This window comes from Muntiacus reevesi, chromosome 2, assembly GCF_963930625.1.
Source record: "Muntiacus reevesi chromosome 2, mMunRee1.1, whole genome shotgun sequence".
Classification (NCBI taxonomy): Eukaryota; Metazoa; Chordata; class Mammalia; order Artiodactyla; family Cervidae; genus Muntiacus; species Muntiacus reevesi.
Window position 1 is genome coordinate 91,716,195 of NC_089250.1, and position 24,529 is coordinate 91,740,723.

A 24,529-nucleotide genomic window follows, 5' to 3' on the forward strand; every position below is an offset into this window, starting at 1 on the left:
GCCTTTCTTCAAGATTCATGTCAACTGTTTTATGGCCTGGGATGACTCACCTAGTGCCAATGTTATATCAAAATGCATGTTGTGGGTGAGAGGCCTGGTGCCACTCTGACTTTTGGGACATCTCCTTTCTTTAATTAACAGCCTGCTAATAGGTGTATAAGGTATGCTAAAGGCTAGCATGGGGCACGCTTTCTGCCCCCTTCTGATGTCTATGTTAGAAACTTTCTCTATCTCTTTTATACTTTAATAAAGCTTTATTACACAAAAGTGCTGAGTAGTCAAGGCTCGTCACTGGCCCCAGATTGATTCCTCTCCTCCAGAGGCCAAGAATCCCAGCGTCTTTCATGGCTCATCAACAACCTTTTACTTATACACTCGGTTACTTTAAGTGTAGCCCCAATACACATATTTTTAGCCATTCAGAGGCTGCCTGCTTTGAATACCCTGTGAAGCCACACACTCATCCACTCATCTTTGCTTAAACAAACTGGGGCTGTGACAGAGCTCCCGCAGGTGCTGCCAGCCTGGCTGCTGAGCAGCGTGACGTGGACACTGAGTTCCCTGGGGTGCGATGCTGGATGTCTGGGCGCCCCTAGGCCCTGTTCCCCCTTGGGAGACAGTAGGAAGGTCTCCTGTGATGAGGGGTTTCCCTCCCATGCACCCTGTCAAAGTGCTACCAAAGCAAAGCTGCTATGTGCTGTGACCGTCTCAAGGACCTGACCTTTTCCTTGATCAACTTCCAAACCTTGAACTCATCAGTTATGCTAGACGTTTGTCAATTTTATTGGCCTTTTCAAGGAACCTGCTGTATCTTATGGATTTTCTTTGTCTTTCATTTCCCTGATGTCTGCCCTTTATTTCCTTCCTCTGTTTGCTTTACATTTATTTTGCCCTTCTCTTGCCAGGTTCTTCAGGATGGGTGCTTAGATAATTGATTAAGACTTTTCCTCTTTTCTAATATGTGCATTCAGTGCTCTGAATTTTCCTTTCAGCACTGCTTTAGTTGTAATCCACAACTCTTGATTTGTAGTTTCATTTCCTTTTGGTTCAGTGCATTTTTCGATTTCCCAGGAGACTTCCGCTTTAAATCATGGTTTATGTAGACATAGATTGGTTAGTATCCAAGTATTTGGAGATTTTCTTTGTTGTTCAGTCACTCAGTCGTGTCCGAGTCTTTGCATCCCCATGGACTGCAGCACGCTAGGCTTTCCTGTTGTTTACTATCTCCCGTAGCTTGCTCAAACTCATGTCCTTTGAGTCGGTGATGCCATCGAACCATCTCCTCCTCTGTCGTCCCCTTCTACTCCTGCCTTCAATCTTTCCCAGCAGCAGGGTCTTTTCTAATGAGTTGTCTCTTCGAATCAGGTGGCCACAGTATTGGAGCTTCAGCTTCAGCATCAATCCTTGCAGTGAATGGAGATTTTCTTGTTGTATATATATTTCGAATTTCTGTTTTCATTCCCTTGTGTTTGGAGAACACATTCTACATAATTTGTTTTATGGCCCAAGATGTGGTCTATCTTGATACATGGGTCGTTGGAAGGAATGTGTCCTGCTCCATCCTGTTGGTTTTCCATGCTGAATTCTTCTCTATCTTGCTGATTTTCTGTCTAGTTTTTCTATCAGTATGGAGAGAAAGGTGTTGATGTCTCTGCCACAATTTTGGTTTTGTCCATTTCTCTTTTTAGTTCTGTCAGGTTTTAGTTTAATGTGTTTTGTAGATCTGTTTTATGGTGCACACATTGAGGTTTCCTGTCTTTATTGGTGGACTTTCCCTTTTATCATTACAGTGACCATTTCTGTCTTTGGTCATTTTCTTTGCCCTGAAGACTTTGTATCTGATAATGATAGTGATTTACTTTGATTAATATTTGCATGATAGATCTTTTTTCATCCTTTTACTTTCACTCTGCCTGAACATCATAACTGAAGTGAGTTTTTTGTAGGCAACTTGTAGTTGGGCTTTTTTTCATCTTTTCTGCCAATCTTTGTCTTTTAATTGGTATATTTATGTAGTTTATATTTAATGTAATTATTGATCTATTAGAATTTATTTTTGCCATTTTATATTTTTGATTTCTGTTCTATTTTTCATTTTTCTCTTTTCTTTTTCTAGTCTTACTGGGTTTATGTGACATTTTTTAGAATTCTTTTTGAATTACCTGTAATGTTTTTGAGTATATCTCTTTGCATAGCTTTTTTAGTGATTGCTGTAGGTATTACATTATAGGTACATATTGCAGTCTACTTGTGTCCTTGTTTTACTAGTTCAAGCGAAGTGTAAAACCTTCCCTTCTCTTACAGGCATACCTTGTTTTACTGTGCTCCACAGAGACTTTTTTTTTTTTTTTTAACAAATTGAAGGCTTGTGGCAATGCTACATTGAGCAAGTCTGTTGGCATCATTTTTCCAATAACATTTGCATACTTCTTGTTTCTGGGACATGTTTTGGTAATTCTCAAAATATTTTAGACTTTTATATTATTACTATACTTGTAACAGTACTATACTTGTAACTATACTTGTAACAGTACTATACTTGTAACAGTCTTTGATGTTACTCTGGCAAAAGATTATGAGACTAAGACTTGCTGAAAGTTCAGTTAATGGTTAAGGTTTTTCACCAATAAAATACTTTTAATTAAAGTGTATGCATTTTTTAGACATAATGCTGTTGCACACTTAATAGGCTGAAAAATAGTATAAACATAACTTTATATGTACTGGGAAACCAAAATATTTGTGTAACTCATTTTATTGTGATTTTTGCTTTGTTGCAGTGAACTGGGACTGAACCACAGTATGTCTGAGTTGGACTTGTGCATACCTTTACCCTCCCTCACTCATAGCGGTCTTAAATATTTCCTCTTGTTATATTTAGGGTTACATCAAACGGTGTTAACCATTTTTGCTTAAACAGCAAAATACGTTTGCCTATGTTGTTATTTACCATGTTCTTCCTTTGTGTAATGTTGCAGGATTATAATATTATAATTCCTTTTATCACTTCCTTTCAGGCTTTATTTATTTATTTATTTTTTGCATGGCTTTTGAAACTGTAGTTCCCCCACCAGGGATTGAACCCTGGGCTCAGCAGTGAAAGCACTGAGTTCTGACCATTAGACTGCCAGGGAATTCCTTTTCTTTCAGTTTGTAGGACTCCCTTTACCCATTCTTTTAGGGTAGATATGTTGGTAGATAAATTCTGTTAGCTCTTTTTTTCCTCTAAGAGTGTCTCAGTCCTTCACTCTAGAAGGATATTTTTAGGATATGAGATTCTGGATAGAGCACTCTTTACTTTCAGCCCTTGAAAAATAGTGTGCCCCTTCAGGCCTCAATGGTTTTTGATGAGAAATGTGCTGTCGTTGGTATTGTTTTTTTCCCTGTAGGTAAGGTATCATTTTTCTCTGGCTGCTTTCAAGATTTTTTTTGTTTATTTGTTTTAAGTTTAATTATGATGTGCCTTGGCATGAATGTATTTAGATTCTTGTTGGGAAGAATCTGGCTTCCCTGATAACTCAGTTGGTAAAGAATTCGCCCGCAATGAGGGATACCTGGGTTTGATCCCTGGGTTGGGAAGATCTCTAGAGAAAGGAAAGGCTTGCCCCCTGCAGCTTTCTGGCCTGGAGAATTCCATGAACTATACAGGTCGCAGAGTCAGACACAACTGAGCATCTTTCACTTTGACTTTGGAATAATCTAGCTTTTTGAATTGCCATCTTGCTAAATTTAGAAAGTTTTCAGCCATTATTTCTTTTGAGTACTTTTTCAACCCTATCCTGTTTTCTCTCCTTTTAAGACTCTGGTGACATGAAAGTTAGATTTTTTTTTTTTTTTTTTTTTTTTTGGTAGTCTGAAAGGTCTATGAGGCCTGTATCAGTACATTTTCAGTCTGTTTTCCCTTTGTTGTTCAGACTGGATATTTTCTATCAGTTTGATGCTCAGTTCATGCTTCCTCTACCCCATTTTGTTTTGAGCCCATCCACTGAGCCCCGTACTTCAGTTATTTTATGTTTTAATTCCAAAACATCCATTTGGTTCTTTTATGTGCTTGCTTTTTCTTTGATGATACTCTGTCTTTGGTGAAGAGTTCTGCTTTTCATGTGTTTCAAACATGTCTTACTGCTAGTTGAAGCATTCATGAGGCTGCTTTAAAATCTTTGGCAGAGTTTCCACATGTTTCTGTCATCTCGGCATTGGAATCTGTTGATGTTCTTCCTTTGTTTGAGGTCTTTCTGGTTCTTGCTGTGATGAGGGATTTTTTTTTAAAACCGGGACATGTTTGTATCATGTTGTGAGACCCTTGATCTTTTTTTTTTTTTTTTTTTAATTTTTTTTTATTAGTTGGAGGCTAATTACTTCACAACATTTCAGTGGGTTTTGTCATACATTGACATGAATCAGCCATAGAGTTACACGTATTCCCCATCCCGATCCCCCCTCCCACCTCCCTCTCCCCCCGATTCCCCTGGGTTCTCCCAGTGCACCAGGCCTGAGCACTCGTCTCATGCATCCCACCTGGGCTGGTGATCTGTTTCACCATAGATAATATACATGCTGTTCTTTCAAAACATCCCACCCTCACCTTCTCCCACAGAGTTCAAAAGTCTATTCTGTACTTCTGTGTCTCTTTTTCTTTTTTGCATATAGGGTTATCATTACCATATTTCTAAATTCCATATATATGTGTTAGTATGCTGTAATGTTCTTTATCTTTCTGGCTTACTTCACTCTGTATAATGGGCTCCAGTTTCATCCATCTCATTAGAACTGATTCAAATGAATTCTTTTTAATGGCTGAGTAATATTCCATGGTGTATATGTACCACAGCTTCCTTATCCATTCATCTGCTGATGGGCATCTAGGTTGCTTCCATGTCCTGGCTATTATAAACACTGCTGCAATGAACATTGGGGTGCATGTGTCTCTTTCAGATCTGGTTTCCTCGGTGTGTATGCCCAGAAGTGGTATTGCTGGGTCATATGGCAGTTCTATTTCCAGTTTTTTAAGAAATCTCCACACTGTTTTCCATAGTGGCTGTACTAGTTTGCATTCCCAGCAACAGTGTAAGAGGATTCCCTTTTCTCCACACCCTCTCCAGCATTTATTGCTTGTAGACTTTTGGGTAGCAGCCATCCTGACTGGCGTGTGATGGTACCTCATTGTGGTTTTGATTTGCACTTCTCTGATAATGAGTGATGTTGAGCATCTTTTCATGTGTTTGTTAGCCATCTGTATGTCTTCTTTGGAGAAATGTCTGTTTAGTTCTTTGACCCATTTTTTTGATTGGGTCATTTATTTTCCTGGAATTGAGCTTCAGGAGTTGCTTGTATATTTTTGAGATTAATCCTTTATCTGTTTCTTCATTTGCTATTATTTTCTCCCAATCTGAGGGCTGTCTTTTCACCTTACTTATAGTTTCCTTTGTAGTGCAGAAGGTTTTAAGTTTCATTAGGTCCCATTTGTTTAGTTTTGCTTTTATTTCCAATATTCTGGGAGGTGGGTTATAGAGGATCTTGCTGAGATTCATGTCGGAGAGTGTTTTGCCTATGTTCTCCTCTAGGAGCTTTATAGTTTCTGGTCTTACATTTAGATCTTTAATCCATTTTGAGTTTATTTTTGTGTATGGTGTTAGAAAGTGTTCTAGTTTCATTCTTTTACAAGTGGTTGACCAGTTTTCCCAGCACCACTTGTTAAAGAAGTTGTCTTTTTTCCATTGTATATCCTTGCCTCCTTTGTCAAAGATAAGGTGTCCATAGGTTCGTGGATTTATCTCTGGGCTTTCTATTCTGTTCCATTGATCTATATTTCTATCTTTGTGCCAGTATCATACTGTCTTGATGACTGTGTCTTTGTAGTAGAGTCTGAAGTCAGGCAGGTTGATTCCTCCAGTTCCATTCTTCTTTCTTAAGATTACTTTGGCTATTCGAGGTTTTTTGTATTTCCATACAAATTGTGAAATTATTTTTTCTAGTTCTGTGAAAAATACCATTGGTAGCTTGATAGGGATTGCGTTGAATCTATAGATTGCTTTGGGTAGAATAGCCATTTTGACAATATTGATTCTTCCAATCCATGAACACGGTATGTTTCTCCATCTGTTTGTGTCCTCTTTGATTTCTTTCATCAGTGTTTTATAGTTTTCTATGTACAGGTCTTTTGTTTCTTTAGGTAGATATACTCCTAAGTATTTTATTCTTTTTGTTGCAATGGTGAATGGTATTGTTTCCTTAATTTCTCTTTCTGTTTTTTCATTGTTAGTATATAGGAATGCAAGGGATTTCTGTGTGTTAATTTTATATCCTGCAACTTTACTATATTCATTGATTAGCTCTAGTAATTTTCTGGAAGAGTCTTTAGGGTTTTCTATGTAGAGGATCATGTCATCAGCAAACAGCGAGAGTTTCACTTCTTCTTTTCCTATCTGGATTCCTTTTACTTCTTTTTCTGCTCTGAGACCCTCAATCTTAAAGTCTCGTGGAGCTCATCTCTGCTCCTAGCCGCCCTCGTTACCGCCAGGTCAAGGTAGAAGTCCAGGCTGCCGTCTGAGCGTCCGAGGACGTCCGGGCGGAGAGGCTGCTCCCTGTACTGCCGAGTGGGGATGAGGGCTCTTGTGACCTGCGCCCTCTGCCCCCTACCGCTGCCGTGTCTCACCTGGCGTGTGGTGGGGGCAAGGACAGCTCGGAGCTGGCTTGCAGCTCCAGCCCTGGTCTCTGAGACACGACCCTGCTGGTGCTGGGGGACCCTCATTACAACCTCCAAAGGGTGGTGTCCGGGTTCCCACCCATCCTTTGCTGGCGTAGGTAGGGTGAGACCTGGGGTGAGTTCTTCCTGTAGTGTTTGGAGTAGAGTAGTTTTGTGTTAAGTTTTCCGTCTTGCTAGGCTGGCCTTTCCTGGTCCTATGAGTAGAGAGACCAGGTTTTGCTGGGGCTCTTAAAATCTGCCTCCATTGGCTGTTAGCTTGTTCAGCTCCCTGCCTGGGAGAGAGGAGGGAAAAGGAGAAAACCCACGGAAAAACCCACTGTGTCATTCCCCAGGCCTCTAGGTCTCTGGCCAGCTTGTCACCTTCTCTACACTTTTCCAAGGCTCCTTTTGTTTCTTTTATGTGTGATGCCTAGGATCCTTGGTTGTACTGAGCAGGAGGAATGAGGAAAAGTGCTTCTTTCTGCTCCCTCTTTTTGGAAGCAGAAGTCCACCTTGGTGTTTAAGGTGATCATTGCATATTGAATTCTGCATTAGACAGTGCGTTGTTTCTGTGCTCCTGTCTCAGCACTGAAGATGGTGACCTTTGATTAACCCCAAAGGAACCTAGTTTCTTCTAGGGAGTTTTCCCTTTCTTATTGATTGTTGTTACAGTTTAACATTGACTTTCTCTACCGCATTCTCTCTCTCGCTCTCTCTTTTTATTCCAAAATACATATCAGACTTGTGTTGGACCCTTTCTTTCAATTCTGCATTTTTCTTAAACTCTCACATTTTCTCTCTCTTCAGTTCTCTATTTTGCCTCATGGTAATTTTCTCCAGTCTCTATTCCAGTTCACTAATTTTCTCCTTAGTTTTGTTCATTCTGCTCTTTAACTTATCCATTGACTGTTTCTAATGACTGCAGCTTTTATTTTAGACACATTCTAGAAATTGATCTATTCTTTCAAATCATTTTATTCTTCGCTTATGGATCCAATTCCTTTTTTATGGTATTAATCATGTTGAGTATACTTCATCACATTCCTTTTTTTTTTTTTTTTTTGACCATGAGGCATGTAGGATCTTAGCCCCCCAGTCAGATCAAACCTGCATTCCCTGCATTGGAAGGCACAGTCTTAACCACTGGACCACCAGAGGAGTCCCTTACCAGGTTCTTTTTAAAATCAAATTCTTAAGGGTGTAATATCTTTGGACTGCTGACTCACTCATGATGGATTGTTTCCTGGAGTGTTTTGTTGTTTTAAATTGTGAGCTCATCTTCAGAGAAGCTATAAGTCCGGGACTCCTGAGTATCCTGGTTGGAGGATGTGTCCTTCCAGTGTGCTAAGTCCCTTCAGTTGGGTCCAAATTCTTTGCAACCCTATGGATTGTAGCCCTCCAGGCTCCTCTGTCCATGGGATTCTCCAGGCAAGAATACTGCAGTGGGTTGCCATGCCCTCCTCCAGGGTATTTTCCCAACCCAGGGATTGAACCTGAGTCTCTTATGTCTCCTCCATTGGCAGGCGGGTTCTTTACCACTAGCATCACTTGGGAGCCAGTGTGATTCCAGAGTGATCTGCAGAGTGATCTGCTTTGCTTCTTCCAGGCATCCTGGTGACATCACTGTCTAGGGCCATTTTTACTGTTTTAAATTTCTTGACTTGGAGTTTTCACCGTCCACATGTTTTTTGGTTTGAATTTCAAACTCCTGTGGAGCCAGCTCATAATAAATCTTCAAAGGGGAATGTTTTTTTTTTGCTGAGAGGCCAGACAGAGTCAAAGAAGGCTTCTTGTCCCCCTGAGCTGGTGAGAGGATTTCCCAGCCTGTCCTTCACTTCAGGCCGAGCCTTGAAGAAAGTTCAGGTTGACCTCTGTCTTCTGTCCTTCACATGGGTACACTCTTGAACCCTGTCCCACATGTCTTAAGACCCAAAACTGACAGCCCTCCAGGGCCCCTACTGCTTTTTCCAGTCCTTCATCCTGAAAGGTCAGCTGTAGAGTTTTTTTAAATGTGATATGTTTTATCCAGCATTTCTAGATGTTTGACGACAAAAAGGTTTTCTATTTTAAGTAAGAAAACTTACCTCTTTGAGCTACAAGATTCAGAGTGTGAAGAGTTTTCTGGAGGAATTAAATATTTTCACATATGGAAATTGCACATCTTACTTGTCTTTTGTCCAGCAAGGTGAGATCAGTTGACATTGTTACCCTTTTACCTGTTGAGACTGTGGTGTAATCTGGAAAGCAGTTGCCGTGTGTGTGTGTGTGTGTGTGTGTGTGTGTGTGCGCGCGCGCGCGCGCGTGCATGCACACGCGCTTCGTTGCTCAGTCATGTCTGACTCTTTGCGACCCCATGGACTGTAGCCCACCAGGCTCCTCTGTCCAAATGAAGTCCATTTAAGCAGAACTTCCAAAGCAGAAAATAATAAGGGAACAAGCTCTAAGTCAAAGTCTGTGCTTAGACATATGAGTTTTGTTTCAGGATTGGATGGATTAGTGAAACTCCTTTTGCTGTGTACATATGAAGCATGAGAAACACTCCCATTTGTGTGTGCAAATTATTTTCTCAAGACTTACTTTTGCCTACACGGTGGCAGCATTCTTACCTGGTTCTCATCTTCCTGTGGTTACAACTTATACAACAATGTATTGGGCTTTATTTCTCAGAGAGGATATTGAACAAAATTGAGAAATTTTAGTATTGTCATTTTAACTTGGATATTTTAATTTCTTGGGTTGTAAAAGCTGTTCAGTGCAAATGATCGGACCTGGCATGTTTTATTTTGTGTGTGTGATAAAATGCACACATAACATGAGATTTGCCATTTTAAAGTCAGTGGCATTGAGTACATTCACATTCATTGTACAGCCATCACCACCATTCCTCCTCAGAACTTTTCCATCTTTCCAGACCGATGCTCGTAACCATTAAATGCTGACTGCACATTCCCTCTCCCCCAGCACCCCTACAACCACCATTCTACTTTCTGTCTCTCTGAGTTTGATATCTCCGGGCCCCTTATGTGAATAGAATCTTCTGGTATGTCTTCTTTTGTGTCCTCTTATTTCACTTAGCACAGTGTGAACATTCATCCATACTGTAGCATGTATCAGAATTTTCCTTCCTTTTCAAGGCTGAATAATATCCAAAGTTTATATGTATCATATTCTGTTTACTCTTTATCTGTTAATGGGTAGTTAGGTTGCTTGCATCTTTTGGCTGCTGTGAATAGTGCTGTCATGAACGTGAGTGTGGCATGCTTCTGAAACAGTCAGTGAGATGCATAAAAATGTATTTGTAAATGCTAACAATCCTAATAGCACTGTCTTATAAGTTTAAATGCCTGTAAATATGAGAGGTGGAATAGGCTTCATCTTTGAGTGATAACGAGTGTAGTTCTTAGGAACAGGGCTGGGCCAAGCATAAGCTAAGAAATGGACTGCTTGGGCTTAGCTGGGGGAGAGAAGGAGCCAGGGCTAGGAGTGTGTGGTCAGGTCTAAAATGGGAGTGTGGAGGTGATAGCATCAGAGGTGCAGCCACGGGAACCAGGAGCACAGAGCAGGGCCTTCAGAGCCGCTACAGGTGAGCCTTGCAGCCTGGGGCTTGGCAGAGGTGGGTGGCCATCAAAGAGTGAGGTTGGGAGCTGTGCTCGCAAGGCTAGGCTGAGAGAACTAGACTTCTTTGCCATCAGAAAAAGCAACATGAATCACCAGGGCAGTGTCAGGCTACTCGTGCCCCTCATTCTGACTCACAGGTTCCATGCTAGAAAGCCTCTCTTTACAGTTTATGCAAAATAAGGTCCCAAATTAAATATATTCCTCTGTGTAAAGAAGAAGTGAAGAACTCTCCCTATATTGAATGAGACAAACTTCACACGTGGAATACTGACCAAATTGGGCAATAGTGACCAGAAGCAGCCTTCCCATGAGCCCTGGGTGCGGGGACAGAGGCCAAGCCACAGAAGCAAGGGTGGGGAGAAGTTGCACCTGTTTTTTAAAAGAAGAAAGGAGTGAACTTCTCAAAGCCCATGAGTCTACCAAGTTTTTTCCTCTGTATAGAAAGCATTTGAAATTTCTAAGTGATTATTTACTTGTCACTGGATATGCATATTTATTTGAATAGCAAAGAGAGATTTTAGTCACTTTTGTCATTATAGTTCTTACATTTCAAACTTGCAGTATCAAAAGAAATTATCCCCAGAGAAGTTAGAAAAGGCACTGGGTTAGCATGTAAGCCAGGTATTGAAAAGGTGGAAAGGTAAGTCAATATGTTTATTGCCATTTTCTCAAAATATTCAGTTACCTCTTTTTTCTGTGATGTTAACAACTACAATCTCATTAAATTTTATGACTGTAGTCTTAAGTTCATAGCACCTGTTTTAATGTTACTGTTCACAGTCTTTTTTTGTGTTTCAGATTTTTTGTTTAAATTCTTGGTTATTGGAAATGCCGGAACTGGCAAGTCTTGCTTGCTTCATCAGTTTATTGAAAAAAAATGTAAGTGACATCATGTGGTCAGGGCTCCTTTTATGTCTTCTGAGAGCGTGCTCCTACACAGATTTGTTTAAGGCAAAACTTCTGAATATGTTTGCAGGAAGAAAGTTGTAGTTTACAGATATTTTTAAATGACAATAAAAGTTTATGTTATTAAATGTTTAGTAATCTGATTTTTATTTAGCACTTCAGTTTCATAGTGGGTCATTGTTCATTATGTAGTAAATTGTCCTGTACATTTTCCAGACACTAAAATACCTTATAATGCTGTGGAATTCCATTTCCTGACAGGGAGTGGCCTGATAACCCTAGTTGTACACTTTGGATAAAGTAGTGTTTGGTCCACAGGGGCCTTCAGTTGTCGTTAAGGCAGCTGTTGTCATCAATCCTGTTTTACAGGTAAAGAAACAGGTAGTGATTGTACATGTAAGACTCAAACCCAGACCTTTTGCCCACAGAAATATCTTTTCCCATTGACTTGCCCCACGTTGTAAGGGAGGTTACATTTTGTATTCCAAACTATTGTAAAACATGGTAGGTTTGAAAGGCCCTTAAAATATACTGTTCTTTTATAATTATCGAGAGACTTGTGGAGAATGACCTGTCTATATTACTATAGTCAGGTGAAGGCATAAAAATAGAATTAATTTCATTTAATGAAGTTCATCCTAAATAAGGGTGTGTGAGATATGTTAGATGGTGAGTAAAATGCAGACAGAGGGTGTCCTGGGAAAGAACTCGAAGAGTAAGACTCTAGGATGTTTTCTGCTGCTTCCATTTCCATCAACCAGGAGCTCACTGGAGTCCCTGTGTGGTGACGGAGACGCAGCGTGGCTCAGTCACGGAGCCATTGCCCACTGCATTGACAAGCGTTCGTCTGCCGGGTGGGCCAAGGGTTCTGAACCAGCCACTCAGTCGCGTTGTTCCGTCTCAGAAGAGAGCACGCTGGCCAGATGCCGGGCCCGGGCAGGCACTCCCCTCATACAGCCTCCCTTCACTCCTCATGACCACAGTGGTGGTATTTCTCTCAGCCGCATGTTAACCTGGCTTTTAGCTATCACCTTTGGAGGCGTTTCCCCCCAGGCTGGCCCAGTAGCTGGGTGCCAGTGAGTGTCCACACTGGCTCTGCATCGTCCAGGATGAGACAGGCTGCTGGACTCAACCTTCTCCTACACCCAGGTCCCCAGCATGGAGGAAACACAGCTGTCAGATGATTTCTGTTGCAATTAAATTCTATCCTATGGTTATGAACCATAACCAGTCAATGAACTGTATAGCCAGGATGTTTGTTTTATTCCCTTTTTATCATCACAGATATTTTCTTTTATAGATAGCTTATTCCAGTTGGGTTTGGCAAACTACATATTTTGCCTGCGTCCCTGCCCATTCAGACAATATTGATTTTGCCAACAAATTCATTCCAAATGATTGCCACACACAATGCTGAAGTTCATGAAAATCGACAGCTGTAATAATGTGCATAGAGGTCTTGGTTTGGGGGGGGTTGTTTGCATTTTTTTACTCTATCTTTTCCTTTTTTCCCCTTAATATTTGGTATCCATCGAGTTTCCTTCTTGGGCTACAGTGCTTTTCCTTCCCTTCACTTTTTTTGTTTAGAATATTTGTCCAAGCAGTTGAAACCATCACTGGCCAAGTTGCAGCCTGTCACTGGGCAGGAAGCCTCTCAAGATGGTGCCCAGTATTTTGTGCAGTTATCATTCTTGAGAACCTTAGCAGTGGTTAGGTAGATATGGCCTCAAATGGCAGGGTCACCACGCGTTTAAAGCGTTGGCTTTAAAGTATATGGCTTGTTTAGGGGTTTGGGGAAAAAATTTGATTGGCTCTTTGAGAACAGAAACTGTATGTATTCTGTTTAAAGCACTGAGCGCTTTTTATCATTTTACTTTTGGAGAAATGAAGGGCATAAGTAAATTACATTCTCCATTGACTTAACTCTTGATTTGAATGTTACTTATTTAAATTTATAAGCTTGTTACCTTGATGTCCTAAAATTAAATTTCTTTTTCTTTTGCAGTCAAAGATGACTCAAATCATACAATAGGAGTGGAATTTGGTTCAAAGATAATAAATGTTGGTGGTAAATATGTAAAGTTACAGATATGGGACACAGCAGGCCAAGAACGATTCAGGTAGCTTTTTCTCTAACTTAATAATAATATTTGAAAGTTTGGTTTGAAATAATCAGTTATAGTCTGTTAATGTATATAATCCCCTCCTCCCCACCACAGGTTTTAGAAACGTCACCTGTGAAAGTGTTAAGACAAGCTAAAACTCTGTTTTTCTCCACTCAGCATTGATTTATGGAAGAATACGTTAGAACAGTGGTCCCCAACCTTTCTGGCACCAGGGACTGGTTTCACAGAAGACAGTTTTTCCACAGACGAGGAGGGGGTATGGTTTAGGTGGTAATGTGAGCGATGGGAAGTGATGGGGAGTGGCAGATGCAACTTCACTGGCTGGCCCATTTATCTCCTGCTATGTGCCCTGGGGGTTAGGGACTCCTGCCTTAGAATCACTTCCAAATGAACATTTTCTAATTTGGAGGATAATTTATTCTTTGAGACCTAGTGGCACATTAGGACGGTGTAGCATTGCACATAAGGAATTTTTTAAAATCTCTTTGGGAGTTGGTTTTGCTTTACATTAAACAGTCCACAAAATATTCTCTCCTTAGCACTTTCGTTACACTCAAGTCATAATCAACATTTGGAATAATAACTGCCAGATCACTACAGATAAGTTCCATGTTTGATATTCCATAACTACTGAAGTGGGCTCAGTGGTCAACAATCCACCTGCCAGTGCAGGAGGCGTGGGTTCGATCTCTGGGTCGGGAAGATCCCTGGGGGAGGAAATGACACCCACTGCAGTATTCTTGCCTAGAAAATTCCATAGACAAAGGAGCCTGGCAGGCTACAGTCCATGGGGTAACAAAAGAGTCAGACACAACTTAAACCCTAAACAACAAACAATAATTGCTAAAGCAGGAAAGTAAATTAATATTCTGGTTGTGTTTTTTGAGTCGATATACAAAGTCAAACAAAAGATATTCATAGTTTCAAAATTCAGTTAAATAAAACTCAATCCCAGTGCAAGCATTTCACTTAAAGTCAGGTATAGTATTTTAAATGCTTAATAATTGTTTGCTTCAAAAAGTATCATAACTAGACTTCAGGCAAGAATACAAAGCTACAGTAATCAAAGCAGCGTGGTATTGCACCAAAACAGACATATGGATCAATAGAACAGAACAGAGAACCCAGAAATAAATCCTCACAATTAATCTTCCACAAAGATGGCAAGAATATGCAGTGGAGAAAAGACAGTCTTGTCAATAAGTGGTGCTGGGAAAAGGGGACAGCTACATGTAAAAGAATGAAATTAGAACATTCTCTAACACTGTACATAAAAATAAACTCAAAATGGATTAAAGACCTAAATGTGAGACCAGATACTGTAAAACTTCTACAGGAAAACAGAGGTAGAACACTCTCTGACATAAGTCACAGCATTTTTAATGGAAATAAAAGCAAAAATTTTAAAAATGGGACCTAATTAAACTTAAAAGCTTTTGCACAGCAAAGTGAACCATAAACAAAGCAAAAAGACAACCTACAGACTGGGAGAAAATACTTGCAGGTGATATGACTGACAAGGGATTACTAAATTCCAAAATACACAAACTCATATAGTTCAATATAAAAAAAAACCCGATCAAAGAAATGCGGAGAAAAAAAAAATAAAAAAAAAAAGAAATGGGGAGAAAACCTAAATAGGCATTTCTCCAAAGAAGACAGACAGATGGCCAACAGGCACGTGAAAAAATGTTCAGCATTGCTAATTACTAGAGAAACGCAAATCAAAATTACAATGAGATATTACCTCACACTTGTCAGAATGGCCATCACAAAAAATCTACAAACAGTAAATGCTGAAGAGGATGTGGAAAGGAAGGAACCCTACGCTGCTGGCGGGAATGTAAGTTGGTGCAAACACTAAAGAGAACAGTGTGGAGATTCCTGAAAAAACTAAAAGTAGGGGCCCATTCGGAGAAGGCAATGGCACCCCACTCCAGTACTCTTGCACGGGGTTGCTAAGAGTCGGACACGACTGAGCGACTTCACTTTCACTTTTCCCTTTCATGCATTGGAGAAGGAAATAGCAACCCACTCCAGTGTTGTTGCCTGGAGAATCCCAGGGATGGGGGAGCCTGGTGGGCTGCGGTCTATGCGATCGCACAGAGTCGGACACGACTGCAGTGACTTAGCAGCAGCAGGGGCCCATTAGAGGGCAGGGATAAGTGAGGCCAGGACTGGAAAGGTGGAAGTTAATTGAAAACTGCTGACCCTTATCTCTTCCCCCACCTCCTCTCAGTTACTGGCAGCCAGGTCTGTATTTCTCAGGCAGAGGAAACGATTCTTCTCCACAGAAAAATAGCTGCAAGGAAAAGGCTTAAAGGTACTAAAATTTTGGTTTCCCCAATGAAATAGCCCAATCTCTGTCCAGCCTTCTCAAGGTAGAGCCCCCAGCCCCATACGTAAAGAGCATCTTTTACACTTTGGTATTCCTAGTTCTGAATATAAATGATCAATATAAATGATCTGTAACTCACCAGACATGTGAAGAAAGTTTCCAAAAGAAAGAGCCCAAAATAAGTAAGAACTCTCAGGGAAGAGACAAAAACTAAAAACAACTATATCTTCACAGGTAAGAGCAAAGGTTGCATCAAGGAAATAAAAACAAAATTAAAATGTAAAAAGATAAATTATAATAATGTATTAAATAGAGTAATACTCTTCCAGAAAGTTAAACAGTAAACTCGAGGTGAGAAAGAGAAGAGAGCATGGAGAATCATCCAGAGTTAGTCCAGGAAGGCCAAGACCTGACCAGTGACGCCTTCCTGAAGGCAGAGGAGGAGAGGAAACAATAAAAGCAACAGTTGAAAATTTTCCACTGAAGGAAATGAGAGTAAATTCTATCTTACACCAAACACAGATGAGGCCAGGGTCTGCCACGTGAAATCTCAGAACGCCAGGGGTGGGATGGAGATACCAGAGATGGTAAGAAGGAAAGGCAGGCACGTCTCAAGGATCAGTATGACCATTGCACTGGGCTGTCCAGCAGCAACAGTTGAAAGCTGGAAGATTATTACAACCTTTACTTCAAAACTCAACATGAAAATTTTTTTCCAACCTAAAATTGTACGCTCAGCCAGACTCTCCATTAAGTATGAGAATGAAATCAGAGTGTGTCCAGTGATGCAACTGGAGTGGGCTGTAGCGCAGAGGGAGGGGGCAGGGGGTCCAGGCAGAGGGGGAGGACAGGTGGCACTGGGTCATCTGTCCATGCAGCTGCGTGGCCCAGACGGGCTGTGTCGTGGAGGAGGACGAGGAAGAGGCACTGCTGAAGCAGCCAGGAGAAGTGTGGGTGCAAAAGAACCCCCTTTGGAAGAGTAGCAGGAGCACCCTGCTGCCTGCACCATGCTTGTTCAAGATGGGAGGTGCCAAAAGCACATTTTATTCTGCCCCTGGGAAAATCTCATGAACAGGGAAAGAGTCATGATTCAGGCAAGTGTTTACTGAAGGAAAACCCCCGGAGGTTGTGAGAATGGACGTGACATACCTGGGTGGACACTCGGTTCAGACTGGCGTGCCCCCAGGAGGGAGGGAGCACGAGCTGCACCGCCGGGCCTGGGGCAGGGCGTGAGATGGCCTGTGTCCTGGAAGACATGGACCCCAGGTGAGCAGAGGAGCCACTGAGAGCCTCGTGTGCTGTAGCCTTGCTGCCTCCTCCTGTCTTTCCCCTACATGTTCTCAAAGGTCCCCTCAGTCCTGCAGGGCCTCCCCCACTCCATAGAGGGTCACACTCGTCCCCAGCCTCGCGGCCCCGCCCCCTCATCACTACTGTGATACTGTTTTGGACACAGCAGCCCTTCGAGTCTGCTTTCAAATGTCTTTGTATCATTTCTCTTTAGAGCGGTATCTGTCACTGTTATTGCAGTTGTCAGGGCAAAAAAATGGGTGTTTTGCGCGGGAGGCTGCTGCTCCTGAGCAAGGCTCTGCTCCAGTGAAAGTAAAAGCCTGTAACTCTTCCAGGTCTGTGACGAGAAGCTACTACAGAGGTGCAGCGGGAGCACTGCTTGTCTACGACATCACCAGGTAATAACACCCCTACTCAGCCTATGCTCCCCGGGGCCCGCACCTCCCCATAGGCGGCCGGTGCGTCAGCGGACAGCAGAGGTGGGACTCAGCAAGACCCTCTGCCCTTTCCCTGAGGGTCTTGCAGGTTTTCAGAGCAGCCCCTTTCACCCCTTTACCATGTGAAACATGTTCCCAAGTTTTAAATAGATAAAGCATCTTCAGTGTCATTGTGTTTCCTTAAGGTTCGCAGCGTGAAGCTTGGCACATGGTAAATTGTTAGTAATTGTCCTCCATCAAGCACGGGCCGTATGCTGGGATGGCCTGGGTTCACATCCTGGCTCCTGTCCCCAGGCAGTGTGAGCCCTCTGGACTTTAAGTTTCCGTGTTTGTCCCACTGAGCCATGATGACCAGACAGTACTTGTGAGGCTGTTGGGCGGTTAAATTGGTTCCTATAAAGCTCTTGGCCCAGCGTAAGGATCTGAGTGCACGGTCCTGCATGGAGCTGGCACCTTGGTGTCACAATTAAATTCAATTAAAAATTCAGTTCCTTGGTCAGTCCTTAGAATATACAAGGATTTTGTCCTTAGATAAATAAGAGCTGAACACAGTCCTGAAAGCAGACAGACCTGGTCACGTCCTAGCTCTGCGTGTGTGACTTTGGGCAACTTAACTAGTCTCTCTGGGCCCTCAGTTTCTCGTGTAAATGGGAGATGATGAGAGGGCATCACAGAGAATCAGTGTGATAAATTCCTGTGAAACAGAGGACCATCATGTTGCACGGATTTGTCGAGTGACAGCAGTTAGCCTTAGGTCTTGCTCGCATGTTGCGTGGACCAAGACCCCAGTGCATACTGCACACTGCTTGGGGAAGCAGCAGGTGGCAAGCTGTCCGACTCGCTGGGGCATCTCCCTGGAAACAAGGTGGATCACACCCTTAGCATGTGGTGTGCCCTGGGGCGCCCAGGTCCTGAGTACTTCGAAGGTCGTGGGCACTGCCCTGTGTGTAGAGGCGGTGTGAGTGGTGTGAGTGACTGGAAAGAGTTGCTAGCTTTATAAAATACATGTACTGTTCTCACAATCTTATATTACGCAGCCGAGAAACCTACAATGCGCTTACTAATTGGTTAACAGATGCCCGAATGCTCGCGAGCCAGAACATTGTCATCATCCTCTGCGGGAACAAGAAGGACTTGGACACTGATCGGGAAGTCACTTTCCTGGAGGCCTCCCGATTTGCTCAGGAAAATGGCAAGTGGCCTTTCACCTGTCACAGCTACTGGAGGTTTAAGATGAAGCTGTATTTGGGGAGTGTGGAACCTCCTATTGTTTTTATTATACATTTAGCATACTTTCAGCCTATTGCATTGTGCCTGCAGAGGTTCCTGTGATGATAAAAGCTAATCTCTTTCGTTCTGTGATGGTGTTTCAGTTTAGGATCTTTAATATCACAGCTCTTGGTTTGAAGTGAAAATTATAACAATTCTTAAAGGCCCTAATCAAATGATGTTATCATTTTTAAAATGTAATTTGAAGTTAATTTGGTGAAATATTAGATCTAAATAGAAGGTGAAGCAGTAGATGAGATACTGGACTTACTGGCTTTATTTTGCTTACGTTAAATTTAAGTCATTTGGCTAAAGATGCCTTTGAAACTTGCTGAATTTTTATGTAAGAATACATAAGGATGACACATAAAATGAATGATGATTCCTTATGGACAGCAGAATGACGAGAATTCAGACATTTTAAAATAACTTTAATTTTTAGAACCACTCAGAAAATAAAATATGCTAATAGCAACTATCAACAGGAGTCTAGGACTGCCAACTTACACTCTCACAAACAGGTTTTCTGCTAAGAAAATAAGCATGCAATAAAAACATAAGCCGTTATGAGTTTGTAAAGAAGCTGTTTAGAAGTATGTAAGCTTAGAATGTTAATGCTCAAAAGGAATTTATCATTTACATGCACCTCATTTTTACTAAAAAGGAAACAGGTGTCTGGAGAGGTGGTGGTTTGCTCACAAAAGCAAGGAGAGCAGCCTTCCCCTGGGTGGGTGACCGCCTGGTGGAAAGCAGAGGGCTCGCTCGTGTGCACTCTCTCGCTGTCAGGGACCACACAGCCTGTGGCCCCGACGCCAGCATGTGCAGGCTGTGCTGTGGCCACGGAAAGGAAGCTGCTGCTTTGTCCTAGGTCAGCAGCTGGGTGCTTTCAGCCTGCTTCCCTGCCAGCATCCTGCTTGCTTAGTTTCCTCTTCAGCACATGTAAGTGCTGGCACACACTGCTAGTTACTTTTCAGAAAGTTAGAGTTCTTTTAAAACTTAAAAAATATGTATGTATTGACATTTATTGATTTTATATTTGCAGAAATACCTCGTTTTAAAGACAGAATTCTCTTTTGTCTGCTATTCTAAGAGAATAGTATACTAAGCAGCTGGTTATGAGTTGAATAATTGTGATTATCTTCTAAGCATGGCTTCCTGTTTTGTTTGATGCTGGTTTTAGAGCTGATGTTTCTGGAGACAAGTGCGCTAACAGGGGAGAACGTGGAAGAGGCCTTTGTACAGTGTGCAAGGAAAATACTCAACAAAATTGAGTCAGGTGAGAGCTTTCTGTTAATAAACTTTCCCGGAGCACGTTTTCCTCTCTAGCTCGGTCGTGTCACTTTGCAGTATTTCCAGGAGTGATTTGGTCATGGAGTTTCCTCTCTCCACCTGCCTACCTGCAGTGGCTTCTTACGGGTTTGAAGGTCTTGTCTGCAGTGGAGGTGGAAGCCCAGGCCTCCTTCACAGGGACTTCTTCAGCTCTGTGGTGGCAGGGAAGCAGCTGTGTGATGGGAAATGAGTTATGGGCACCTCGCCTAGTGTTGCTGGTTGTAAATCAGGCATTGTGGAGAATTTATTTCTGAAGCTGACTGAGCATGTCACAGTAGTTAACTTGTCTCATTCTTGTTCTACTTGTTGCTTCAGTAAAAATAAGCTTAAAACAACCCTACTATAGGCAGCTAACAAAATAATATGTAGTTGTCGTTTATTAGAGTTAATTTTTATTTAAATATCACCAAAATCACATGTGGACATTACATTTTTAATTGATTCATTTAACTTAATGCCTTTGTCAGGTGCTGGGATACAAAAATAAATTGATCCCAACCCTTGCCCTCAAGAAACTGTCTTTCATGGGAAACAGTGAAAAGATAATTATAACAGGGTGTGGTGAGTACAGTGACGGAGAAGCCACCGGATCTCTGGGCCACAGAAGGAAGGGGAACCCTCTTGCTGAGGAGGCGATAGCCGGAAGGGCTTCTAGGAAGAGACGCTGACTGGGCTCATGCTCTCAGTGTGAGGAGGAGGATGGGCCATGGGGTGGGAAGGAGGGCAGGCCATCAGAGGGGCAGCACGGGTGAAGACTGGGGGGAGCTGCAGTTACTGGAGATAAAGACCACAGTGGGGACTGCAGCAGAGGAGATGAGGAGCGGCAGCAGCCAGGCCAGTGATCGTCACCCAGGCTCTGGACTTCACTCCATGGGTGACTGGGTCTCCACCTTGGCTGGACACAAGAGTCGCCTGGGATACATACACATTTGAATTCTAGGCCCCACCTCTGGAGATGCTGAATTAAAGCCTCAGCATCATCATTTTAAAAGCTGTCCCATGTGACTCTCATGTTCGTCCAAGACAGAGGACCACTGCTGTAGGGCTGGGAAGCCATGTGAGCCGGGAGGCAGAGAGTGATGTGGTCAGGCTGTGCCTGGAGACACGTGGTGTGTGCAGGCGGTCACATCAGAGACAGACCAAAGGGAGCCCAGGGCTGATGGCCAGGATACCAACCACGCATGTTTGAGTGATTCAAGGAAAGATGCCTGATGAAAGCCCTAACAAGGATGTGGAAGCAGAGATGAAGGGACATAGATGAATCTAAGAAACATGTTGGCAGTGGCATCCTGGCTCAGCTGCAGCAGGGCAGGGCCTTTTGACTTTGTGGGGTGTTGGGAGAGCAGAGGTCAGAAGAGAGGAGGAGCCACAGGGAGCTCCATGTCACAGCTGGGTGACTCAGCAGGAGAAGTCAGGGAATCAGGGTGGTTGTGTTTTGAAATGTTCCCTGGGTGGCATCACTGGAGCAGGCTCAGGGTGCCGTCCAGGGACCTGTGGGAAGAATCCAGCTGGCGGTGCCCACTTGGGAGCCGTCAGTCTATAGGACCAGGTGCAGCTGTAGAGGGAATGTGATCCTCCAGAGAGCAGTGCAGAGTGGGAAAAGCAGTGGCCCAGAACAAAGCCTTGGAGACGAAGAATGAAAGAGAGAAGGAGGGGAAAGGCCAGAGATCCAGGAAGATACCCAGGAACACGAGTGGCACTTCTGCCCACATTCAGCCAAAAGGTTGTTCCTTATCAAATACATGGGAGAAGAGTCTTGTAAGCTCAGACTTGAGCTGAAAAGTATCCAGTGGGGTGGGCAAGAGGAAGTCACCAGTCTTTGTTACCAGCAGAATGATGCAGGGAGGAGATGGAGCAATTGAGCACAGAGGAGATGAGGAAGCAGAGCCTGGCGCCTCCCTGGAGGAGGAGGCAGAGGGCTAATTTAACATGAGAGGTTTCAGGAATGGAAGAAGTCATAGCACCTGTAAATGCTGAGGGAGAAGAGAGAGAAAGGTAAGGGAGAGAAGGTGAGAGGGGGACTGACAGAGAGGGTGCAGCAGGGAAGGTGGTGGGAGAGTGTCAGGGCCCAGACCTCTGGTCTCAGCAGATAGAGGGGTGCTCCATCCCTCTGTGGGCTTTTGGTCTGAAAACAGCAACAAAATAGTTACTCAACTTGGTACAGTACTGTTATTTTTTTTAAGAGTCTATAGCCTAAGTAGTTAGCATTAAAATTGGCATTGTGTTGAGTACAGTCAGGCTCAACTTATTTAGATTACCTTCCCCCCTTTGGTATCCACCCATGAAGACAGTGCATATAAGTTAACACACATAAAGCTTTCAAGATCTTTTTCGCCTAAAATCATCAAAATCATAATTACATCAAGTGAAAAAATATACAGATGTGTTAGAATTCTTCAGCAGTACTTTTTCATTGTAATCTTCTAAATAGGCAGTATATTCATATGGTTCAAAAACCTTTATTTTCTCTACCACTTTATACAGAAAGGTTAGCATACTACACATTCTGCACTTACTGTTCCTACCAATCATTACAAATCAGTATTAGAGACTTCCACATACACATTATGCTAATGTATATATACATGCATAGTGTGTATGTGTAATATTCAATTTTGTATATTGCCACAATTTATCTAACCAGTCTGCTTTGGACATTTGAGTTGTTGCCAGATGTCACAAACAATGTTGCAGTAAATAACCTTTTGTATATCATTTCACATGTGTGTGAGTATATATGTAGGATAATTCCCAGAAATGGAGTTGTTGGGTCAAAGAACATAGGCATTTGGAATTTATGGAGAGGCTGTCAGATTCCTCCTTTCAGGCTTGAAGCAGTTTATTATCCCACTAGTATGAATGAAGATGTTTATTTCACTAAAGCCCTGTCCACAGGGTGTATTATCATGTTTGTGTCTTTACCAGTCTCATAGTGAAGAATGGTATCTTTGTGGTTTCATTTCAATGCTTTTTGTATACATTATATATTCACATAATTCCAGATTCAAGTAAAGAGGATACAGTAAAAGTCACCCTCTACTTCCCCCATCTCCTATCCCCTACCATCTTGAACTCTTTCTTGAAGTCAGCCACCATTACCAGTTTTTTATGTACCCATCCAAAGATATTTTTATGCCCATGCAAGCAAATATGTGTGTGTTTTTCCTCTTTATTCAAAATAATGTTTTATATACACAATGTTCTGCACTTTGCTGTTTTCACTTCATATATTTTGAGGATCACAGAAACATAAAAACTTTTTCTAAAGACTTGCTTGATCCTCAGGTGAGCTGGACCCAGAAAGAATGGGCTCGGGTATCCAGTACGGAGATGCGGCCTTGAGACAGCTGCGGTCCCCGCGCCGTGCGCAGGCCCCGAGCGCACAGGAGTGTGGCTGCTGAAGCAGCTCGGTACACAGGTAGGCGCCCACGTTGCGGCAGTCCTGTCGCCCTCAGAACTGCCTTCTTTCCCACCCAGAGCCCACACGGGCTTCGCAGTGGAGGTGGTTGCTTTTTGGAGCTGCATTATGAAAAGGAGAGGTGATTGTATAATTAAAAGTTTATTCTCAGCCGTGGAATACACATTCTTCTCCAGCTTACATGGAGCGCTCGTCAAAACAGACCACATTCTAGGCCATACAACACATTTAAAAGAACAGAAGGCATCCGTGTCTTCTCTCAGAGCACACTGGAGTAAAACTAGAAATCTGCAGTGGGACGATAACTGGGAAATCCAGACATGTGAGCATTACGCAGCATATTTCTAAATAAGTGAAGAGGTCAAAGAGGAAGTCTCAAGAGAAATTTAATAGTATTTTGAACTAGATGAAAAAAAACACAACTTATCAAAATTTGGGGGAGATTCAACACAAATAGTACTTAGAGTAAAATTTGTAGCATTGTATTAGAAAAGAAGATCTAAATATAATCATATGTGTCCTCCATAAAAAACTAGAAAAAGAACACATTAAATCCTAAGTAGAAGGAAGAAAAGAAATAATAAAAATTACATCAGGAAATCAATAGAAAAAAATTAGTGAAACCAAAGTTAGTTCTTTGAAAAAATACAGTAAAGTCAATGACTCTAGCCAGGCCAAAAAAAGAAAGAAACCAATATAAACTACTAATATCAGAAATGAAAGCAGGGACATCACTGCAGATTGTATGGACATTTAAAGGATAATAAAGAAACACTATGAACAACTCTGTGCCCACAAATTTGATAACGTAGATGAAATAAACCAATTCTGTTTGCCAAAACTCACACAAGAAGAAACAGATAATCTGAATAAGGCCTATATCTGTTTTAAAGAACTTGAACCAATAACTAGTAACCTTCCAAAACAGAAAGTACCAGACCCATGTGGCTCCACTGGTGAATTCTACCAAACATTTAAAGAAGAGATCATACCAGGTCTCTGCAGTCTCGTTCCCAGAACAAAAGCAGACAGAACACTTCCTAACTCATTCTGTGAGGCCAATGTTATCTTAATCCCAAAGCCAGACAGAGATGTTACAAGAAAAGAAAACTACAG

General features: G+C 42.2%; 1 protein-coding gene across 2 annotated transcripts in view; it reads left to right on the top strand.

Annotated features, from left to right (window-relative positions):
* Positions 1-24,529, top strand: part of RAB4A (RAB4A, member RAS oncogene family) — a 48,526-nt gene that overhangs the window by 15,353 nt on the left and 8,644 nt on the right. For both annotated transcript variants that reach the window (XM_065922327.1, XM_065922326.1), the window contains exons 2-7: positions 11,102-11,182; positions 13,215-13,329; positions 17,296-17,358; positions 18,435-18,589; positions 19,847-19,942; positions 23,281-23,413. In XM_065922327.1, coding sequence (XP_065778399.1) covers positions 11,102-11,182; positions 13,215-13,329; positions 17,296-17,358; positions 18,435-18,589; positions 19,847-19,942; positions 23,281-23,396 — 626 coding nt within the window. In that variant the 3' untranslated portion in view covers positions 23,397-23,413. The remainder of the gene's footprint in view (positions 1-11,101; positions 11,183-13,214; positions 13,330-17,295; positions 17,359-18,434; positions 18,590-19,846; positions 19,943-23,280; positions 23,414-24,529) is intronic.